Source organism: Glossina fuscipes, unplaced genomic scaffold (genome assembly GCF_014805625.2).
Source record: "Glossina fuscipes isolate IAEA_lab_2018 unplaced genomic scaffold, Yale_Gfus_2 147, whole genome shotgun sequence".
Classification (NCBI taxonomy): Eukaryota; Metazoa; Arthropoda; class Insecta; order Diptera; family Glossinidae; genus Glossina; species Glossina fuscipes.
Genome location: NW_023998490.1, coordinates 2,006,371 through 2,026,048, shown reverse-complemented (window position 1 = coordinate 2,026,048; position 19,678 = coordinate 2,006,371). Strand labels below are relative to the sequence as shown.

Here is a 19,678-nt window from a genome sequence, read left to right as displayed (position 1 = left end):
TTATTTAATAACAAATTATGTTTATTTTATTATAAATGTCAAATAATATCAAAATATAGAAAACAATGCATTACAAGTCGTTCTCTTAATGAGGGACATTAGGGCGGTGAGAAGCACGACATGCTCCAAGTTGGATCCTTCAAAGTCACTACCTTTCAGATATTTGTTCCTTATAGCGAAAGTCTGCGAGTTCAACACTTGAAAGCGTCTCATACGTTCACCATACGTTTAAGTTTCTGCATAATTCGGAAAGTATGGAAAATTAAGTAACCGTTAAAAGATTAAGACTTCCAAAAAATATATATTATCTTTGGCGTCAGCACGCTGCACTCTTAACATATGATAACAAAAGTCCAAAACTTCAAAACGCCTTTATTGACCTAATAGAAAAATTATCGCCCAATTGAGGTGTGGCTACCACTCTCTATTTTAGTTATAAAGCTGTTTTAGGCAGCAGATCTGTTGGTAAAACCTTTAAAAGCCGGATCACATGAGAACTAATAATATTCCATACACAAAATCTTAACTCTAACAAATTACCGTAATTGGCAAGTAGCCGTTTATCCATTTCTCCCTATCAGCAATTATAAGATTAGACCCAGTCTTCATAAGGAGCGAATTTTCGATCAAGTGTAGGTAAATAAGAAAACTTTATATTTTTTTATTTTGCTTTTTTCAATTCTTGAAATAAATACCAAAATAAATAAAAGGTACGTTCTGTTTATGTTGTATGCTGCCATAATAATGTCGATTTCTTTAGTTGCGGAATAGTTCTCTGCATTCAAACTGTTGCATTTCAGTTTGCTGCACAATCTGCATGCATAACGGTAACTTATGTATGTTTTCAGATTTCAAGAAGCAATGGCTAATATAAGAACAAAAAGTACATACGTACTTAATGTACAAGTGCATACAATATGAACCATCGCAAGAGATGTAAATCAAAGTAGTAAAAACACACGAAAAAATTAGTAATTTAGATGCATTTTTTTTTTTTTTTTGACAGATTTGTACTTTGTGTACTTGCTGTTCATTTTTCGGGTAGGATTTCAAACATTTTTGATCATATTTTATTAAATTTTTTATTTTACAATTAAACGGTTGCTTGCCGTAACCATACTCTTGCCCAACGAGTTCAAAAATTGTGATACGTATTCAAAACTCAGCATAGTTAATTTTCACATTAAATTACTATTGTGGATCAATTTTCCTCATAAAATATTATATTAGACTTTTCCGCCCTAAAAACCAAAAATTTTCGTGCAAATCTTTATATAGGGTTCATGTTAAAAATAGGTGAGAGTGGTCCACATTTCGTACAGTGGATTTTTTATCTCAAATTACTATCATGGATTAAATTTAATCATAACAAATTGGAATTTAAATTTTTTAGACCTAACGAAGCACTTAAATACACTAACAGCACCGCTGTCCGAAGACAGGGAAATCTTTGACATAAATAAATGCTCTTTATAATATAATTTTTTGTTTTTTTTTAATTATAACGTACTTGCACATGTCGTTGGTGTAACAAAAATTTTCAGGTGTCACTCCATTAACTACTAAATGTAAAAAGGTCTGACCAGCTGACACCCGAGTATCGCTTTTTATTTTTATATTCGAATACAATAACTCAGCTTGACTTTTGCTAATTTGGACTTGGTTTGGTAGAATTTTTGTTATAATTTTTATTAAATATAAAGCGGTTGTAATGTTTTGCTCATTTTGGTCCTGAAGTATAGATAAAAATTTAGAATTTTTAAAAAAGACAGATTACTAATTAAAGAACAAATGCTTACAGCTATCGTTTGTGGCACATCTTTTGGTCCGGGATTATTAATTTTTTCATTATTTCGTTCGATTTCTTGTTGACATTTAACTAGCACCGATAATACTTGATCTAAGTTAAAATTTTCATTTTCTAGTCGTAACATTTGCGAAAACAACTGAGCAAATCGTAAAAGGTCTCGTTCCACAGAGACTTAACAGAGAAGAAGAATACATTCGATCAGTTTTTTCTTTCATCCTTTTCTACATACATTTATAATATACCATACGTAAATCCATAGCGTAATTCCGGAGGACTTGGAATTGTGCAGATCGTCCGTGATCGAAGGAACCCATAAATTTGCAAAACCAGTATCAAAAGCCACTTTGAAATCTTGACTTGGCGTATCAATTGAGAGGGGCCACAATTAGTTCAATACATTCGAATACGATGGTAAACAAAGAATATAAAGGGAGCTTAACACAGCGATGACAATCCAATCAGCACGTAAAGCGTGTAAAACATGATGGAGTATCTGTCGTGGTTTGAGGATGTCTATGAATAACTTAAAACATATCAAACAGTTTTGGAATGATCAGATGAAGGTAAATGGAAAATATACTTTGGACAGGCGAAACAAAAATAAATGTTTATTTAAAAATGATGCGGGAAGAAACATACTTCGGTCCATTAGGTTTACTAAAATAGCAGTGAAGCATGACGGAAGAAATCTTATGAGAGGATGTGAGTCTGATACGTCTCAAAAAACGCAATGGGCAGATTTGTATACAAAAATGTGATGGAAGCTGTAACGTTACTGCAGGGCCATTATGTTGGAAATGACGGCAAAACAATGATCTGAAACATACATCTATTATCCTGTTTGGCGAAGGCGCGTTTCCTGCATCACATTTTGGATTTTATTGACTGGCCAGATCACCCCTACGGCCTCATTTCTGTTGAGAATGTTTGTGGAGTACTGAAACGTAGGGCTTCCTATAAATGGTAAAAATGTGAAAATTGTGAGAATCCTTATATAAGGTAGGATCCAAAAAATAGACTAGGATAGTCCAAATTTGGTACAGTTATTTTTTTTATCTTAAATTATTATTATGGTCTGACTTTCGTTAAGAAGCATTCAAAATTAGACCTTTTTGTCATATGAACTTTAGTTTTCGTGATATGAGAGACGGTTCAAAAATTTGCTCGAACCTGTCCAAAGTTCTCACACCAATTTAGTATGACGAAATATTATTACGTAGCTGCTTTTGAGATGATATTTTGATAATTCCAAGATTTTCAGGAGAATACTTTTAAGAAATCTTTCTTCAAAAACTAATTTCATTTTTTTTTCTTTATTTCTTGACAATTAACTTAAACTTAATTAATAAATAGATTTTTTTGCCTCGGCATTTGTGCACAAATTGAAAAATCATTGTTTATTAAGTTTACAATCATTCGACACTTTAAGGGTAATAAAAGATTAAATCCTAAAAACCAAATTAAATTATTGGTAATTTTTGTAAAAAGGAAAGAAAAGAGAGAAAAAAGGTTAAAGTTTTCCTTCGAACGGTCGCAAGCGAACACGTTGCTTATCTCGGCTATCTCTTACAGATCACCGCCAGAACGATCCACTGTGATTTTCCGTTTAAATTTGGCAGCCTCCTCTTTTCGTGCCTCTAGTTCGGCCATACGGGCAAACCTTGCATAGGATACCTCTCCCGTCTTAATGGCAGACATCATCTGTTTAATATTACCAATTAATCATCATTTAATTTGAAATAGAAATTTTAAAGTCTTACTTGCAAATATTCATCTAACGCCACTTGAGCGGTTGTGTTAGTGTCAATTTCTTTAAAAATTTCATGCAATTTTTCACCGCAAATTTCGCCGTCGCCGTAGCTCTAAGGAATGAACGTAATTTTTTTTAATTTTATAATAAAAAAACGCACATAAATAGAAGAAGTAAAAACTATAGTGGTCCTTAGTCGCCGTTAGACACCCTACATCACTCCGATTAACGCAGTTAAATCGATTCAGAAAATGATCCTGCCTCGATTATAAAAGTCCTACTAGGTGTTGCATGCATCCACACAAACTTAACTCTTTTACCATAAGTGGTGTAGGGTATAAAAATTATGAGCAAATGTTTACCGTTAATGCTCTTCTTATGTGGTTGATGGAAACATAACCTTTCTTATCTTTATCAATGATTTCGAAGCGCTTAACATATGTCTTTACTTCTTCGCTAGATAAATTCACATTGACTTGATCTTTGACGATACGTTTAACTGCCTGGCCCATTTCAAGAGCCAAAAATTGTTTTGTTAATTTCCTTCTATTAAAGAGAAAACAGCAATTAATTATATTAAATCGTTTTTAAGGTGTATACGGCCTAAACTGTTTTTCATGTTTAGACCATTTCAATTCTTCAACTATGATATCAAAAACTACGGGTAAAGTTTCTTGGACATTTGGAAAAGATAAACGGAAGCGAGGTGCTATCATGTCAACTGCATTGCAAACATGTTCAAGAACGCCATAGCGTATCTGAGCATCAATATAAGGAAAGTCGGGATGTATACGGTTACCAATGACGGGACAACGTTTGCCGGTAAGGGGAGCCATTTTTGCAACAGCAAAAGAGCGATACCTATCTCCGTTATACTGAAAAGGGCCTTAAAAAAGGGAAAGGAATTAAGCTATACAGTATGAACTATAATAATGGATGGCCGTGGCTGATTTTTTCTATTTTCAGAATAAAAGTGTAAATTTATATATCATATGTGTGAAAAACGTAGAAAACAAAGGTATTCACAGTTTTTGTTGCATAGACTTGTAGGCGTTATAGGTGTCTCCTTTGACCGGTTTGGGCCATTTTCAAATTCTTTTGGAAATTTATAGATGATATCGGACGGACGGACAGATAAATAGACTGGGATGCTTGGGATCATTGCGAACTTGAAAATGACCAAGAATTTATATACTTCATGGGGTTTTTGAAGTTTTTTGTCCTCCTTATATAGGTATATAAGGAACCAAAATTTAAATTTTTATACACCATAATTTTGGACAGACATGGACAATTTTTCCGATTTTTGTAGATTCCGATTTTTAATAGATGTATCTGTCTGCCGAAAACAGAGATGTCCTCAATTTGCGTAGTGCCGTAGGCGTTTTATTTGCTCTCATTATGTACGTTTAAAAGTTGCATGTATGCTTATTATGACCTGTATTATTATGATCCTTTCAATATTGGCCGTAATATGTTTTGGGTCTTCACGTTTGTGTGATAAGAAGCCCAGTAAACTTCGAGGAAAAGGTCTCAAACATGACATTATTTTTTGTGATTAAACTGACGAAGAAAAAATTTGGTTCAAAATATTTTCCGATTATTTGGTTTTTTTTGTCTGCCGTACTTTTTTTACCTACAAAGCACTAGCACAGTTAGACGAAAGTCAAACGTTCAAATTTAATTGTCCCCATAGGTATCAAAATAGGCAGCGATGCTTTAGTACTAAATAATACCAAAAAACGGACAAAACCACATTAAAATATTAAATACACTAGATAAAGAAGTCACAATGCGACACCTACATATCAACACCAAACCACTCCATACAGACCAAATCATACAAAACACCAATATACACACTCAATATGATGAACAACGATTTCAAAAAATACTACAATCCATAAAATTAGACACCGTCAACAACTCTCAAAAACAAGAACTCATAAAAATTTTCAAAAAATTTCAAGCCGTATTCCACCTAGAAAATGAACCACTCACAGCAGATAATTTTTATACACAAAACATAGAAACAAACGACAATACACCAGTATACATAAAATACTATAAATTACCCCACACACAAACTGACATCATATATACTCAGGTAAAAGAATTACTACAACAAAACATTATAGAACCCTCAATTAGCCCCTATAACTCACCACTTTTACTAGTAGCAAAAAAAAATCAGACAGACATAAAAAAATGGCGACTGGTAGTTGACTATAGAAAACTAAACGAAAAAATAGTAAACGACAAATTTCCCCTTACAAGATTAGAAGACATCCTAGATAGACTAGGACGAGCAAAATATTTCTTCACTTTGGACATGACAAACGCATTTCATCAAATAAAACTTAACAAAAATTCGCGACCTTTAACCGCCTTTTCATCAACAAACGGACATTATCAATACACGAGACTTCCGTTCGGACTAAAAATTTCGTCCAATATTTTTCAAAAAATGTTAACCATAGCTTTATCAGGACTAGACACGGAAACATTTTTATACGTAGACGACATAATAATACACGGATCTAGTTTCGAACATCACAACAGAAATTTAGCAACAATACTAGAAAGACTTAACAAATACAACCTAAAACTAAATCCATCCAAGTGCAACTTCCTACAACCAGAAGTAACCTATTCAGGACACCTAATAACACCCGAAGACTGTAACGTCCGCGAACAAACTTAGGGTAGGGTGTCAGTTGGCCCGTGTCAGCCGAAAAAAATAGCAATAACGGCGTCCCGTAATGCAAAATCGCGTGATTTTGCGGTTTGGTCTTTTTTTTTTGCAAGAATAGCGGCTAGCCGCTAGATAGCAACGCAAAGAAAAAAGAGAAAAAAAAGAGGAAGAAGAAGAAATCATGCGAAAAGAGTAGGTTTTGGTTTGTTTTTGATTTGTCAGCGAGAGAGTCAGTTTTGAGTAGTGAAACAGAAAAGTTCGTTGATATGCTTCTTGTCGTTGTGTTAGTATGATCTTACGGAGAGTTATATAAAAAAAAGCAAAAACACAAAAGAAAAAAATAATAGAATAATTGAAAATATTCGTACAAAAGACAAAATTGAATTATTATTGAAAACTTTCAAAAAAAGAAAATAAGGCCATTTATGCAACTTCAAAGAGGGACAGACCAGAGCCCAACAAGTCAAAAGTCGTGTAACTGAACATAAAAAGATAATACTTTTCATTCAAAAAAGGAATAAGTATTGTAATCATCCTCAGCTTTCAATAAAAATTGAACAGAGTTTGGTTTTGACAGCGCAGCATAAATCTTCTGTTTTATCTTGAAAAAAATCTATCGCTAATAAAAAAATCAAAATACTTTGATAGGTTTTATTGTGTTGTGTTACTAGAAGAGATTACATTGCAAACAGTACAGTAGAATGTGCAAGGAGAAAAAAAAAAAACCAAGAAAAAAAAAAACAAAAATTGTGCGACAATTATTTGTAAAAATTTATGAATTTGTTAGTAAAAGAGATTACAAAAACTGTGCAACAAATATGTATAAAAATTTGTGAAGTACATTTTAAGAGAAATTTATTTGTGTATTAATAAGAACCGGCAAATGTAAAGGATGTGACATGATCACCCAAGAAATAAATGAAAGAAATTGTGTTTGTCATAGTCAAAGATTTGAAGAAGTTTTTTTTCAAAGGCGATTGTGAGTGACTGAAAAAAAAGGAAATCAAGCTTACTAGAGAAGCATACAAGCATATCACTATGGATATGAACAAATTTTTATATAAGCAATCGCGACAAATACCAAAGTATTGATGAACATAATTTAACTAAAAGAAAAAGAAAGAAAGGCAAACGCTATCTACGTAATAAGAGGAGAAGAGAAAGTAATTTGGCGATGTGGAAAGGTCGAATGAAGGGCAAGCAATCGCGAACGGGCGTACGTGAATACATGTAGTATTGTGCAGAGTAGAAGAGGAAAATCTACTAGCCTAGTGGAGTGAATTAATAAGTGGCGGCTAAACACTCAGCGAAGACTTAAAACCAGCAAAAGGGAGAAACAGCAGTCAACTCAAGGCAGCGCTACAGCTGTAACGGTCAAAAACACAGTTATCATTTCGTTTTATCCCATGTGCTGTTGTTTTCTGAAAATGATTAGCTAGGTAGGTACACCCCACCGCTGAGGCGGGATATGGTGTGGTGTGCAGGTGAGGGGAGGTAGATGGACTGTGGACAGATACCGTCGGACAAAGGAGGGACCAACGGACGACGTACAGGGCGGACAACATAATACACGTGAAGTGTGTTACTTGTAATAAATATTGCTTTTTTTTTTTACGTCATAATTCTCCCATGGCCCCCAAAGAAAATCTACACCCGACAGTTTTTTAAATATTAAATTGATTTCAACGTTCAATACAAGAAAGTCTCTTGGTCGCTACAATAGCGCCCGACGGTATGCACGGACCGGTTCTTTCTTTTATTTCCTTTTATGGTAATTGTCGGTGACGTTGGTCGCATAACTGCAATAATAAGGCGCCCAACGACATTCGAACTGGGGAATTCTTTTGAAGTCCTTTCGCTTCAAGGGAATTTCCCAAATAGTAATACCAAATTTTTTTTTAATTGTTTTTACTTTGATATAAGTTGGCCGCTACATACAGTGGCACCCAACGTAAGTCAAACGAAATATTTTAATAGTTTTCAATTTTTATTTTGAATAGAAGTTGCGTTCCAAACAATAGCGCCCAACAAAAGTCTCATAACTCTACAACGGATAGTAGATAGGGACAGATGTCTCTTGGGGTTTAACGTCTGCACCTGGCGTGATGCCTTAATCAGACGGGGAACTCTACAACGGATCTAAGAAGTCGTCGGTTTTAGGCAAAATTAAGCAAACTCGGCACTCAATTCGAATAGAACTTTCCCATGTAAAACAGCAAATGCGCTAAGGCGTCAGCTGTTTTAAGCAACTTTGCTTTCCCATTGTGTGCACCTGCTTTATGTTTTATAGCTTTGTTTTAAATTAGGAAAACACCCGAAAATTTATTTAACGTTTCTCGTTATTATCAAGAAGCCACGTTCACTCAACAAATGAAATTCAAGTTTTTACATTGTTTCGATTATGCGAGAACTAGATAAACATAAACAACTGTAACTTGCAATGTCATGAAATTTTCGTTTGAACGACACTATTATCTAGAAATCGTACGAGCCTGTCAACCATATTGTCATATATCAGATCGGGAACTTATTGAGTGTGCTACAGTTGCCGTTTTCCGTACAAAGCAGGTTACTTGCAAATATATCATGCAAGTTTCTTAAAACAATTTACTTTTTGAGAAATGTTGAAGCAACACCTCCCTGGATGTCTGCTTCAGTTCTGTTTTGCATTTCATGGTAATGAAAAATTTTGCTTTCTAAGAATGTTTAATTGGCAGTTTGCTACCATTTATTTCATGTTCAAAGTAATATTAAAAAGCCCTTCACCTTATTCGCCTTAACTCTTTACTTATCCATCACATATTTCATTTCGTTAATTTTCCTTAAATTTCAGAACCATCATCTACGTCTAGTGGTCTGGCTGAAAGCGTTTGTGTCCCATAGAAGTCGCTTTTTAACATTAGCAACGCACTTCACTGCACTTAATGTTCGTTTTAAGACAAAGTTTTTAAAACCTTTCTAATAAGTTTTATAGAAAATCTTTCAAAAATACAAAAGGAGATCTTGGTTATTCGCTTGCAAACTAATCGTAGCAATTGCATTTAAATAGTTACATCTATTACTGGCAATCATAGCATATTGGACTAGAAAGAAACGGCTCGGTATTTAAATTAAGCAAGTAATTTGGAAATTCTCATTGGCTTTCGATCGGCCCATATATTTTATTATATATTTATTATATATACCATGGAACTGCGCAAATACATTAAGACACGATTGTGTATACTACGTCTACCGAAAAGTTCTGTTCGATTCTAGAATCCTAATTTCCGCATATGATCCGAAATGGCTTATTGAACTGCATCAAGTATTTCCGCAGTCTCCGATCTTGTCCAAAAAGAAATTCGCTCTCACGTGATCTCGACAACATCGTCGTCAATCAAATATGGTCGCCCAGAGCATGGCTTATAACGCTTATACCACTTATCTAAAGCTTCCTTCTGCATCTTCCGCATGTTCTATCAGAAACTGTACTCTCATCAAGCACTTTCAATGAATCTCTACACTTTTCTGTAGCATTTCTTCCTTGTTAGAATTCGTATAAAAGATAGTGGTGTAAATGAACTTCACCAGTACTCATTCGTAGGTGATAGCGTTTCACTTAACACTAACATGAATCCTTTTCGTTTTAGTTCACTTGCTAAGTTAGTATGTATACATCCAGTGATAAAAAGAAAATGCAAATGTTTCAACCGAAACGAACAGAATTTCCCGGTAAACCTATTACATGTATATGTAAGTTATATAAATATATATGTAGTGGATAATCAAATAACACACGTTTATTATAACAAAGAGATAAATTTATAATAAAAAGAAAACGGTAAAACATGTTAGAATAATTCTTTCATTTTGCATATTTTTGTGGTTTACGGCATTTATATTTAAAAATGATTTCATGTAAATGACCGCTTTTGAATGTCTGCAAAAATTGAATTATAGAACACCAATTTTAAAGCATTTTTCTTATGTCAACAATAATAAAATAAAGTCATTGAGAGATTTGCGTTTTGCTGGTGTAAAGCTTATCTCTCTATTGTAGGCAAGCACGTGTTAAATCACAGCCAGTTTTTGGCCACGAATTTCAAATTCATTAGAAGACGTTTGTGCCGAATTTCCGTTTCCTGCCTTCGTTCTTGCGACTGCTATAATTTCATCAAGCGAATGAAATTTACCTTTTGTGGTAGAAACAAGGGTATGTCATCGCCATCTCGAAAACGAAAGCAGGTAAAAAGCATGTGCTTGTAAATAATTAGAAGTCGTTTCATATAAATAGAAATATCTCAACAATACTGAAACATTACATGTCTTATACACATTTCTGTAAAAATCAAAACATAAAAAGAACGAAAATTACGTAATCGATAGTTCTAGTGTTAAGTCTTTTACACTAATTACCATTTTCAGACAAAGCGAAAAAAAATGTATCTATTCATTTTGGAACGGTAGTTTATTGCAAATGTTTTCGGTCAAATTAAGTTGGGGATAAAATTGAAACCCAATTAATCATCGATTTAGAAAAAGAAAAATAAATAAAAGAAAACAGGGGTTTTATCTATTACTAATAGACAGAAAGGTTTCACGGCGTTCAGAGGCTTATTTGACCGTGCAACAAAGTAGAACAATTCGAATAAACAGCTCTGAGTAATTCAAACAATAGGACGCAGTTTGTTCTTTTTGGTGGAAATCCTTCCATATTATCTAAAGCTAAAATCAAATGATTACAAATATGGCAAATTACAAATGATTATTAATATAGCGACCAAATTAAAAGTAAAAAACAAACATTTCAGTCCTTTTTCTCAACAAACTGCCCAATTATAAATAATATTTCACCAGTCATCCTTAGGGACACGATAAGTTTCATTATCGCTTCGTATGGTTTTACCAACAGCTCCATAACAAGGTATAATATAATAAGAACCATTTGCAGGTCGTACAATTTGTAAGGCAACCAAAATAATATCAACTAATTGGACAATAAAGAAACCGCCCAATGTGCTGGCCTTTAATAAACCTGTGCCATAATAGCTCAAACGGACGAAACGATCCAAACCAAACGTGCCACTAAATAAGGAAAGTAGCATTATTCGTTAGAAATATACTATAAATAACGTACGGCGATTTACATGGCATATCATTTGTAACAGTGTTGTTACTGGTAGTCTGACATTCAATATTTCAGCTGTGATGCACCAAACTAAAATGATATTGACAATACTTAGCATTTTTTTGAGACATAAACAGTATAGTTCACCACCTTTAGCAATTCCAGATCTATCACATCCTACGTAGCTGAGTTTTCTGATCGGTTTGATTTTCACTAGGATACGGATATAAATATTGACCCGTTAATAAATTTGAACAGTCATAAGTCGCTTTGTGCAGTTATAAAAAATAATTCACTAAGTAAAACGTATTTAAACATAATGAAGAACAAAGCACCTTTAACAACTTCTTGTTAAAATTTAGAAATATTTTCGATCATCCGATTTTTGCACTATCTCTAGAAGGACATTCATAAATTTAAAAGCACCACCCGAACGTGATTAACTAATTGCATCTTCTTTGTTTTGTAGAGTATACATTAAGTAAAATTCAAATCATCTGCGTAATATCTATTGTAAACATTCTCCTGGCCGGAAAAATGACTACAAGTAGACATGATAAATATGTGGTTATAATAAATAAAATAAATTTGTTTCTTCCAAACTGGACATAATGTGAAGGTATATATTAAATTTTGTGGCATATTAATTATAAAAAAAAAGAAGTTTAGAAACGTAAAAGAATATATGAGACCATTAATCACGCGCGATGTACTGAAAAGCTGTGTCATCTACAAAAATGCGGCAGTAGACGAAAAGGAGGAAAATAAAATTGCTTGAAATTGCACTGAAAGGTCTCCTTGACAAAAACTTAAATATATTAAATTATAAAATGCACTTACAAGTCAATAATGAAGTTGAAGTTAAGGAAAAAAATCTAAAAAATCTTAACTTTATTTAGCTTAGTACAAATTGTCAACACAACGCGGAAGTTTATTCTTTTATAATATTATTATTTTTTTTTATATTTTGCTATTTTTTGGACAATTATTCACTTGAAACCACTTCTTTGAAAACTATGCTACTTTCAAAAATTTTCCCCTATTTTTTACAAATTTTTGTTTTATATATTTTCTTTTATTTAGCAATTTTTCTGATATAGCAAACTTCTTCGTGCACTTGTAAAATTTCGTTTAGAACCGTTAGCTGGCTTTTTCTTTTAGACCAAACTAAAAAAAAATCTCATGCGCGGAGAATGGAGAGAGCACAGAGTTGCTTTTAATAAATAAAAAAAATGGTCAGTAAAAAATCTTTATCATCTGTTATATGGAAAAAAGTGGCAAAGCGGACGTTCAAAACTCTATTAAATAAAAAAAAGGGGTGGAAAAAAATCGCCGGAGCTGGGTATATAATTTTGCATCACCTGTTGCGCTGTGTAAGATTTACTTTGATATGAAAATTGAAAAGACATAAAAACATTCAGGGACCAGAACAGCGCACCACCACGTATTTCAATGATAGAGATAAAACAGATGAAAACAGATATTTTAATCGGTAATAACCATTTTACAATATTTATTTACACCACTTCTTTGTAAATCAAATTAGCAACATTAATGCAACATTTTGTGGCTGTGATCGGCCACTACTGCACCTCTATATAGACTATAGTTGCGGTAAATCAGGATTATTTTCACGTATTGTTAAAGTTTCCATATTGATGGCTTGTAGTTCTTGTATATTTTGCGTTTCAAACCATTTGTCGTAAGCTGGAACGGCAGGTATACATTGCTTACATACTGTTCGATCTTGTTCCGCATAATGTAGTTCCATGGCTCGCATTAAATGCTGAAACTCTTTCTTAATACTACAATTGTCATTGGCAAATTTATAATCTAGCGAAGTAATTGATAAAAAATAATAAAAATTTATTTAACAAAGTTAAAATTTTTTATAGCACCTCATCTTTCTTCATTAGATCTCGACATTCTATGAAAAAATCCACCAATTATTCGTTCAGCCGCACTTAGGATGGGGGTAAGACCATGTTCATTAGCCAACAACCATGCTCCATGATCAAGAAATACACGACGTGCTTCTAAATGACCGCATTCTGCAGCGTAATGCGGTAGCTCCGCACAAGCTACGTTGTCCCAGTAAAGACTTTCTAACAAATTTCTTGGGCCACTGATGGCACGTCAAGATTATCTTTATCCTTTTGATGTTTGATAAGGAAATAATTACGCATAGATTGGCAAAAACCCGGTTACATTAATCACATCTTAGAAATAGTGAAATTTGGATATAATTTTATTAATAAATAATTAATTACTAACTTGCAAAAATTCAGAATTAAGTAAAACTCGCTTCTAGCGTAACCTATAATAAATACAAATATAAATATTTATGCAAATTTATTTATTTATTTATTTACCTTTAACATTAAATTTGACATGCATATGGCCTTTAAGAGCAGCAAAATTGGTTGCTTCTCCACTGCATATTTCACAATGCAATGACAATGATGACTAAGCTTTTACTGCAAAAAGAATTCGACTCTTCAGATGGTTTTTTGTCATTCGCTTCTTTTAAGGAGCCGATTTCAGCTTTTCACGGTCTTCCGGGGCCTTCTTTTACGCTTTTGCTTGCAAAAAATATCTTTTGGGTTATATGTGCATTATGCTTCAATTTAGATGAAGATCTTGTCACTCTTGTTTGGATTGATTCAGTAATCGCTTCCTCTTTTACTGGTTTAGTATCTTTTGCATTGTCATTAATTAATATATTTTTCATAAACGCTTCACCGTCAAATGTAAAAAAACATTCGTACCGCTAAGCGGTAGACGAATCAACTGTCTCTAGACATTTGTGTGCGATGTTCAAGATTCAGAAGGAGTTTCAACATAGCGCTAATTAGTGACCACAAAACGTAGAAGGTAGACGTGCTTAGTTTATATTGCATTCTCTTTCATTACCAGCCTTAAGGAATGTCTACCGCAGACATTGTATAGGCGTTGCAGAGACGGACAAACGGATATTCTTAAGTCGATTGACAAGTTGATACTGATTGAAAATACTATGTTATGAAATTTGTTGAGCTTTCTTTATTCTCAATGTTGCAACAAACGAGTATGCATACGTACTCACATTTTTTTACAATTGGGTATTGGTAAGTATGGTAATTTTGAAGTGTTTTTCCAAGAGAAATGCAGTCTTTTTACAACTTTCTTAGCATATTTTTAAAAGAAATTCGCTTTCACTTTTCCATTACTTTTCCATTTTTTTCAATTAAGAACCGTTAGCTGGTTTCCTTTTCTCCAAATTTTAAAAATACCATATGTTGAGGATAGAGTTGTTTTCAAAATATGGTAACACCACGTTAGGAAAGAAGAAGAAATTATTTATAGTTTTCGACTAAACGGACCGCAATTTTTTTATTAAACTTCCGCATTTTCCGTTAGAACTAAGACCGAATTTGTATGGCAACAACAAAGAAATCTTTATCAAACGCCAAACAGCTGTTGTTCATTAATTAAAGAACTATTAAGCATTTGTTTTCGAAAATTTTAAAGGAAAGAGTTGCAGATTAGAAGTAGGAAATAGTTTAATAAAGTCTTATGAATTATAACGCATAATGTGCTGCATTTTAACTAAGATATAATATAAACCAATAAAAATAATTTATTCAAACTATTAATTAAAGGAAATGGTTTTATTTAAAAAAAGGCACCAAATTTTTACCCTTAAATCTATATTGTTGTATGTAGAAATTATAGAGCTAACAAGTGTTATTGCGCTGCATAAATATGTATAGGCTTATCGGATTCTAACAATTTTGCAGTATTCTCACTGCCCAATATACCATTTAAAAGCAATTGGTCATATTTAGTGTACAACACTGTACAACTCATAGAATCCTCTAACCCATCTCGAGCATTTTGATTGGATGAATGCATCAAATTAATCATTTCAGCATAGAAATGGGGAAACATCGGTGGCTGATACATAATCATATGGCGAATACCCTTCGTTCGGGTGCGTTTAAAAAAATGTGAACGTTCCGAGTAAAGTAAAAAATGCGCGGCACTATGAAAAAACATATCTCGGGCCCGGGCAATTTTTTCCTTTTTCGTGTATTCACAAATTTGAACAAAACTAAGATTTTCTGTTTTAAAATAATTCCGCAATTGGACGTAGTCGAAATAATTTGGCACATAGATCATCGTATGAGCAAATATACTGCTTTTAAATTGAGGCAAAACCTTATGGATGAAATAGTGCAAACGCTGCTCGTGTACATTTTCTAAAGCGGTAACATCAATGCGTTGAAACACTTGAGCCAAAGGTACCAAAACATTGTGTATTTCACCATGCTGTACAGGGTTAGATATCCGCACGCTTCCTTCGTAATTGCAACATTTATTGTTAAAAACGCCTCGAAATTCTGGTAATTCATGGGAAGCGAACACCAACGTTTGACGATAAAATTTGGAAAAACCATTAAGACACCAAAGGCGAGCACGATTTATATCCGTCGTTCGTAAAGTTTTTGGTTGTAAGTGCATGTGTTCTAAAATATGCAAAAGATTTTCCCAATTCTGAGCCAAAATCAATTCTGCTTGATCAATAATGAGAACTTCGATGGAACTTAAAAAATCATGCTCTACATCGCTATTGCTGGTACCGCCCATTGTAACCCTTAGGCCAAGAGGGGAAGCTATTAAGATATCTGATGCATAGAAATCAGTGTAAAGCTTTAAAGTCTTTTTCGTTAAAGATAATCCTAAACGAAAATTGTCGTCCGTATTGCCAGTAAAAGTTTTCTCATAATCCTCCGGCTTAGGGTTTGTTTTAGGAAAGTACAAACTATTCCCCGTAAATTCTTGCAAAAATCGTTCATAATTCATAATTGTTTTTTGATTATTGTCTGAAAGAAAGAAGAAAATGGACGCCTATGGTTAACAAAAATAAATATTACTTTTCCCTACTCACCCGATGATGATGACGATGATGTCGAAACGTTCTTTTTGACAATATTTGCCATTAATGAAACTATGCGGTATACAGAATCACGAAATGGCACTACAATCAATACTTTAGGACGCGCTAGTCCTTGATCACGATATGCATCAGCCAATGCTAAGCCTTTATTACTGTTTTCTTCTTCTTCAATTTTTTTATTATTCAACATAACACAGGCTCGGGTCTTCAATATATGATTAAAAGCATGTAAAGTGTACACTAAACGAACTTCTTCTCCGTTCGCTAAAGTTCGATGAGGATAATAAAGATCTTTATACACGTTGACAATGGAAAATAATTCGCTTTGCAATTCGCTTAATGGGATGGGAGATTTATTAGCTAGGGAAAGCTGCACACCAACAGCCTCTAGATCAGTAGCTGTCTCCAGTGTTTTAGGTGGATTTTCATCGATGTGAATTAATTGGTCGTTGTCTTTATTTTTAGGTATAAGCACGTGCAAGCATTCTAACTGAGACCATCTAATGGTTTTTTTAAGTTTCTCTATAGATCCCATCATTAATTTTTCTACATATTCCGCATCCAATTCATGATTTAAGTGCTCTTTAAAACGGTTAGAAGGCGGTAACAATCTTTCCAAATGTGCGTGCTCTTTGCCCGAAATTTTACTCTGACTTAGTTTAGATTTTTGTTTGCTTAATGCACGATCTTGCGACTTCGAAGCTAACAAGGTTGGCAGCGCTTCTTTAAAAGATGGCCGTTTTTTAGCTAAAAGGATAACAAGTACATTTAAGGCGGTTTACTCAAGTTCACTTTCGTGTTATCTTACTTGCTACACTCAATTCGTTGACAAAACTTTGGAAATGATCTTCTTGCTCTTCCTGTTCAGCGATTTCCTCTGGAATCTTGCTTAAATCTTGGTACTTTAAGGTACTCTTTTCTAAGTCAATTTGTTTCTTTAGTACTTCAACTGCAGAACTACTCCGATGCTTGAATTTACTATTCAAATGTTTTTTACTAAACGTTTCCTTTGTAGCAGTTTTCGATTTGCTAGAATATCTCAATTTCTTCCCCATAGTTTTATTTCGTATTAGTGAAACAATTTTTTTTATGTTGATTTTCAATGGACTAAACCACTAATTATTTCAAGTATCTGTTTTATTTTTTTTTTTTTGTGTTGTTTAGTGAAGATGGACTAACTACTTATTTATTTTATAATCAAGTATTTTAGTCGGAATTTATAGTCGTTTTTTCAATGCAACAGCTGTTAACAAATACAGACCGACTCTTTGAATTACTCTCAGAGGTTTGGAATTTTGTTCGCGGTACAAACACATGTTCCAATTTTTTCTTTTACAGATATTATTTATTTCTCACAAGCTCTCGTTATATGCAATTTTATCTGAAGAGAAAAAGTGAAAATGAAGCAAATCTCTTTTTCTCTTCTTTCTCTCTTTTTCAGACATGACTAAAGGGGTAAAAGTAAATCTTACATGCTGCCAAATAATCAAAAAAATCCTCTCATCAGTTGTGTATCATATAAAGCCGTAAATAAATTGAAATGCACTTTATAGAGATGGTAAATTCATTAATATTTGTTTTTACTGATTATCGAACAATGAATGGATAAATGAAGCGCTGTATATATATTCCTAGGCCTGGAACAGAAATTAATTTATTAATTTTGTGAATGTTATGCATATTCACATACATAGTATATATGATTTTATACAAAAGTGAATAATACAAAATAAGTTTCATATGCTTTCGAACATTTTAATAGCTTGTATACTTATAATTTATTCTATTTGTGATCGGACGTGAATCGATGTATTCAACGTGGTATGGTCGTTTATTATATCTTAAAAATAGTATTTTCCCCTTTCATTTAATCATTTAAACACTTGTGCATTTCTTCACACGTAACATTACGTTGCTTTGAGCGTTTTACACGCATATTTTTAGGAGTGAGATTGTAAACGTTTTCAAACATAAAAATTGTAACAATGTCACACAATGTTCGATAGCTTTCACGTTAAATCTCTGAAAATGTATTAAGTTTGGAAAAGAAAAATCTTCTCCCAAAAGTAAAAAAGAAATTATGCAACTATTATATAATAATAGTAAAATATTTTAGTAAAGTTCTCTTACCGACTTAATTTATTTTGAATCCAGAATGCCCTCAATACTTTACAATATATTCTGTCGAACCACCATAAATTGCGGATCAACAACGTACTTTAACAAAGTATATGGAATTATTTTCTATAGTATCTGAAACTATTTCTCGTTTCCATTACAACTACCACGGCTTATTTTCTATATTATATAAAATTATTCCTCACTTCTTTTACAGTTCGACGCGGCTACCACGAATTATTAACTACATTAACATATATATATATATAAAATTGCAGGATTTTCATCAAGATGTACGTCTCCTTTTTGCTGAATTTGAACGTTTTCCAAAGGAAACCTTTTCGGTTTAGCGCCAGAGCTAACTCCAGTCTATCGTCATATTTCATATCGGTATAGAGCAAATTTTCCCAACACGGACTTTGGTAGCCTTTTCTATATGTCGCCAATTGAACTATATAATTTAGTTTCCGCTGCGACCCATACCCATAAAATGCGAAAATCTGAAATCTGAACCATCTACGATGGTTATCCGGGACTCAATTGCGGAGTTGTGCTGCTACATCTCGCTGCTATACGTCACTACGGACTTTATCACGACCAACTGCAAGAAACTGCGACACGGAAATTGACATCAAAGTATATGTTTAAAGATCATATGGGCGATCAAGACTTTTCCACTTTATTGGGCTATGAATTTTCGAATCCGATGTATCGTCTGGATTGCGTACGGAATCGTCAATTGTGTACATGGTGAAAAGATCATGGCTACAGTGATGTCTTTGATAAATATTTCACTTGCAACGGACGTATCAAAATGTAACGAGTAATGCTCGGGTACCCGAATAATAAATTCAATAAGTCCAAGGAATGCCAACAATGGCAGATTAAAGGACGTTAAACTTTATGCATCTCATATATTAGTTAACTAGTTAGTTATATAAAATTTTCATACCAAAATAACAAATTTCAACGAAAATTTGCTCCTTAACATTTTAGTTAGTGCCCTATATTCTCAGCTTCATAAGGATTTATTTCTGTTAATGATTGTGATATCCTTTCAAAAGCCATCATTATACACATATACATATACGTGTTTGAAAAATATTTCAAATTTATCTGCCCATATAATTAGGCTATTTAGAAATACATACGCACATAAATATATATGTACATATTTACAATTATGTGTAACAGAAAATTGTAAAATTGTATTATTATTATTATTTTAATTTTAGACTAATGAATTGAATTCTTAG

The 19,678-nt window shown here is 33.2% G+C and overlaps 2 protein-coding genes and 1 pseudogene across 2 annotated transcripts; all 3 read right to left on the bottom strand.

The window, feature by feature from the left end:
* Positions 1 to 3,376: 3,376 nt before the first annotated feature.
* On the bottom strand, positions 3,377 to 4,960 carry LOC119641299 (glycerol-3-phosphate dehydrogenase, mitochondrial-like). The gene is made up of 5 exons (XM_038039893.1): positions 4,937 to 4,960; positions 4,161 to 4,435; positions 3,923 to 4,103; positions 3,571 to 3,672; positions 3,377 to 3,511 (listed from the first exon to the last, which is right to left on the bottom strand). Exons 1-5 carry the CDS (start codon positions 4,958 to 4,960, stop codon positions 3,377 to 3,379), a joined length of 717 nt encoding a protein of 238 aa, XP_037895821.1.
* Positions 4,961 to 11,087: 6,127 nt separating this feature from the next.
* Positions 11,088 to 11,640, bottom strand: LOC119641298 (annotated as a pseudogene).
* A 3,428-nt stretch (positions 11,641 to 15,068) lies between these two features.
* LOC119641197 (digestive organ expansion factor homolog) lies at positions 15,069 to 17,586 on the bottom strand. The gene is made up of 3 exons (XM_038039732.1): positions 17,113 to 17,586; positions 16,296 to 17,051; positions 15,069 to 16,230 (listed from the first exon to the last, which is right to left on the bottom strand). The coding sequence occupies exons 1-3, from the start codon at positions 17,357 to 17,359 to the stop codon at positions 15,092 to 15,094; spliced, it is 2,142 nt and encodes a 713-aa protein (XP_037895660.1). The 5' UTR covers positions 17,360 to 17,586; the 3' UTR covers positions 15,069 to 15,091.
* Positions 17,587 to 19,678: the final 2,092 nt, after the last annotated feature.

Bases quoted from the DNA above. Each gene is read 5' to 3' on its own strand.
- LOC119641299 (XM_038039893.1), bottom strand. From the start codon at position 4,960: ATGAGAGCAAATAAAACGCCTACG. The intron at 4,104-4,160 runs GTATACACCTTA...CTTTAATAGAAG, and splicing joins CATGAAAAACAGTTTAGGCC to GAAATTAACAAAACAATTTT. The intron at 3,512-3,570 runs GTAAGACTTTAA...AATATTAAACAG, and splicing joins CGTTAGATGAATATTTGCAA to ATGATGTCTGCCATTAAGAC.
- LOC119641197 (XM_038039732.1), bottom strand. From the start codon at position 17,359: ATGGGGAAGAAATTGAGATATTCTAGCAAATCGAAAACTGCTACAAAG. The intron at 17,052-17,112 runs GTAAGATAACAC...TTATCCTTTTAG, and splicing joins CAACGAATTGAGTGTAGCAA to CTAAAAAACGGCCATCTTTT. The intron at 16,231-16,295 runs GTGAGTAGGGAA...TCTTTCTTTCAG, and splicing joins ATCATCGTCATCATCATCGG to ACAATAATCAAAAAACAATT.